The sequence below is a fragment of the Melanostigma gelatinosum genome, assembly GCF_949748355.1.
Source record: "Melanostigma gelatinosum genome assembly, chromosome: 17".
Lineage (NCBI taxonomy): Eukaryota > Metazoa > Chordata > Actinopteri > Perciformes > Zoarcidae > Melanostigma > Melanostigma gelatinosum.
Genome location: NC_136650.1, coordinates 18,759,856 through 18,763,646, shown reverse-complemented (window position 1 = coordinate 18,763,646; position 3,791 = coordinate 18,759,856). Strand labels below are relative to the sequence as shown.

At 40.7% G+C, this 3,791-nt stretch overlaps 1 protein-coding gene across 1 annotated transcript; it reads left to right on the top strand.

Moving 5' to 3' along the window:
- Window positions 1-1,365: 1,365 nt before the first annotated feature.
- Window positions 1,366-3,791, top strand: tmem222b (transmembrane protein 222b; the record flags this gene model as incomplete). The annotated part of the gene is made up of 6 exons (XM_079287509.1): window positions 1,366-1,511; window positions 2,136-2,220; window positions 2,824-2,855; window positions 2,979-3,075; window positions 3,163-3,293; window positions 3,704-3,791. Exons 1-6 carry the CDS (start codon window positions 1,387-1,389, stop codon window positions 3,789-3,791), a joined length of 558 nt encoding a protein of 185 aa, XP_079143635.1. The 5' UTR covers window positions 1,366-1,386.

Genomic DNA, 3,791 nt, shown 5'->3' with positions numbered 1-3,791 from the left:
TAGACCATCATAATAAACATCTTCAGATTAATAATTAAAGAAATAACAAACCCATCATTTTCAACATATTAATGTTTTTTAACACTATAGCCTATTATCCAATTAAATCGCTTAGTTACTTCAAAGAAAGGTAGTTAAAATGGTTGTGAATTAAACTGCTTGACATGTTCGACATAGTATTAGCTCTCAGGGCTGTGTAACAAAATAACCGGCTTCTTTGACAAAAGTTTTACAAGACTGTCACTGATCTATTCCTTCAGATCAGAGGTTCTCAACCTTATTGGAGGTACTGAACCCTGCGAGCGTCATCAGTGCATTCACCGAACCCTTCGTGATTAGAAAAATAAAATATGATTTCTTCAAAACATAGGTATATATTTTATTAGTGCACAAAATGAACCATGCATCAGTTGCACACAAAATCACTGTGTGAACAAAACATGAATTTCGCACAAAACATAACATAACATAACATCACATGGGTGAACGGCTGTCTCGCCCATGCTGGATATGACTGTGTGGTGGGGAAGTATCCGTCGAGGGACTTTGCGAGCTCATCTAAGTGCATGGCAATCGCTTGCTTCAGCTCCCCAGGTACAGAAATGTCTCCAATTCCAGACACGTCTTCGATCTTACTTACGCAGTCGTCCAGCAGGGGAACGTTTGCGAAGTTGTCGTTCTCTGTTCGTCGGCGTTTCCCTAAAGGTAGCTTTTTTTAAAAACGCATTCAGGTTTTCTTCCGCTTCGATGATGTTGACTCCACCGCCCTGCATCTGTCGATTTCCTGACGGAGCTCTTTGAAGATGCGGTGCTTCATAGCACTATTTCGCAAGTAGTTCACACATTCAACAACGATTTTTAGTACTTCTGCCAGTTTTGGAGGCAAGGTTTTTGTTGCCAACGCATGCCTGTGCTGTACGCATTCGTACGATGCTGTGAGGATCGGTTTGTCGATGGGTACGAAGCCGAGAACAGGCAGAGTAGCCTTTTCATCGAATCTGGCTCTCTTCACCTTGAATTCAGCCATCTAAAGTTTAGATGGCTCGCATAGATCCCGGAAGTTGCTCCTGCTGCCAAGACAGACAACAAACAGGAATAGGAGAAACAGCTCGCCAATGTACCTTTCACAATAAAACATATATTGGCATTCAATGTATTGTATTGTTAATTATGTAACATGCCAATCTCCATTTATATACTACGATTTTTTTAAATGTTAAGATAATGCCGTATATGTAATTTGATGACTTTATGATGCGCGTATCCCTTTACTTAGCACCACTTCAATTTTATTTTGAAGCTAAAATCCCTGAATTTCCGGTGTTGTTCCTTGACTTAACGCGGCTGTAAAACGAGACAAATGAAGTTAATTTTCCTCAGCTGGTGATGGCGAATGTTGTTGAAAAAGAAAAAGACACCATGAAGAATTACCACATAGCGTCTGAGAGAATTAACTCAGACATCGGTCGCTTTCCTTACTGCGTAGTGTGGACACCTATCCCCGTGCTATCGTGAGTTATATGTCGGCTTCTTGTGACTCAAACCTTCGGACATGAGACGAAGTGACACCGTCAGCAGCTCAAACGTTAGCTACCAGCAGCTAGCAGACTTAAACGTTAAACGTTAGCAGTATGATTTAAAAAAAATGTTGTTCAGCATAAATTAAAAAAGACAATTTTTACCATGTAAGTCAACCACTGTTTGCATAGTTAACGTTTCTTAAAATATGAAGAATAAACCTGAAGGCGTCAAAAGTTGCAATGCTGCAATTGATCAGACCATTTAGTTTTAAAGCAGTTTGTATCTTGTTAAGTATCAACATCATTATTTTAAGTGATATTCCTAGAACACGTGGGAATCAATGTGTCTTTAAGGTGTTGGTGGTGGAGGTAGAGATTGTTATAACACATTTTGCTTCCATTATCTGGTATCTATTGTCTTCTATTGATAAAGTGCTGACAGAGTCTATGTATGAGAGTCCAAAACAAGAATATCTGAGGACTGTTGTCTGTGTGTATATATAGACAAGAGACATGGACATGAAACTGGACTCTTACACTGTCCTGGCCTGGACAGCAATAAACAGGTCCACTCTGGCACTTTTATGTTGTAAAATGAACTTTGTTTGTGTTCAGATGGCTGGTTCCATTCATCGGCCACATGGGGATCTGCACTTCCACTGGTGTCATCCGGGACTTTGCTGGACCGTACTTTGTCTCAGTGAGTAATGACTGCGCTGCTGCAGCTCATTATGGCCTGTATGTGAAATTAAATACAGCACAGTGGCTCTGCTTTAGCTCAATGAATCTCACGTAAGACGGTGAGTTTGAGCTTGAATTGTTTCAACGAGTAATAAACTTATGTTTCAGGTTTCGCACCTAGTCAGCTTGAATGTAGCCTCTGAGAAGTTTGCAACTTTCTCAGAGGAGGGTCACTGCCAATGGAAACTCATTTTATCAAACCCCCCCCCTGCTAAATAATCCACTTCTTTTCTCTTTATTTTCAGACAGTTTTTGCCAAAATGATACTCTATTTGTTTTTTTATCTCTTGCGACCAACGTAATGGCGTCGACCATTTCATAAATAATGGACGAACACTAAACAAAATGTTTTTGAGTTGGAAAATCTTTCAAAGGGCTGATTTTAAGGTTTACATGTTTACTGGCAAATACACAGGTTCAAACCTGGCTATGTTTGCATTGTAGTACAATAAAAAGACATACGATGAGCCCCGCTTAATTAAAGAGACGTTGGTACACAAATGTTCTCTTAATCTGCTTTAAAAATTGAAAGTCAAACATTTTCTCTTTCTTTTTTTTGCAGGAAGACAACATGGGTTTTGGGAAACCAACAAAGTGAGTAAATGAAAGTATTTATTGTGATTATTTTATCTTTCAGTGAACATATTTGTTCAGAACCAAACCTGTTTCCTGACATCCGTGCTACACAACACTACCCGTTGTACTCTTTGACTGTAGGTACTGGATCCTTGACGTCAGCAAAGTCTACGCCAGTGGCTCCAATGCCTGGGACACAGCGGTGCACGATGCTTCAGAGGAGTACAAGCACAGGATGGTCAGTAAGGGGACGTGTGGACTTTTATTTACTTTATGTAAGGGAAGAACACCAGGAATGATTTATGCTCTCATTTTTTCTCCAAAGCACAATCTCTGCTGCGACAACTGTCACTCGCATGTCGCCATGGCTCTGAATCTGATGAAATATGAAAACAGCACCTCGTGGAACATGGTCAACCTCTGCCTCCTCGCTCTGATCCACGGAAAACATGTCAGGTAAGACGGGGTACCGAGTCCAGTCCTTGGAAATAGTGTTACCTGCCGGGGTTGGAGTAGTCTCACACACTGGGTGTAGACTGTGGGTACAAAGATTAGTTTATACTCGCGCTTGCCACCGTAGCTCCGAGCACGCACAAAGCACGTTTTTTGATTTGAGGCGACAGAAAATATCACTTTTATTAACCCTTGACGATCGACATAATTTGCAGATTCACATTTTCTGCTCGTTGATTGACCTTTTAAACCTGCAACGATTTGAAAATCTTTGTTATTTGGCCCAAAATAAGTTTGGCAGTTTGAATTATCTGTCCAAAAATATCAGTTTTTTCTGCCTTTAAAAAACTAATAACAATTAGATGAGTTTCTTCTCTTTACCTCCACTCATCTGTCTTCTCTGCCTCATCCAGCTGTGCAGGCTTTCTGAAGACCTGGCTGCCCTTCCTGATGATGATGGGCGTCATCTTCACACTGACCCTGGCCATCAACCTGCGGTGA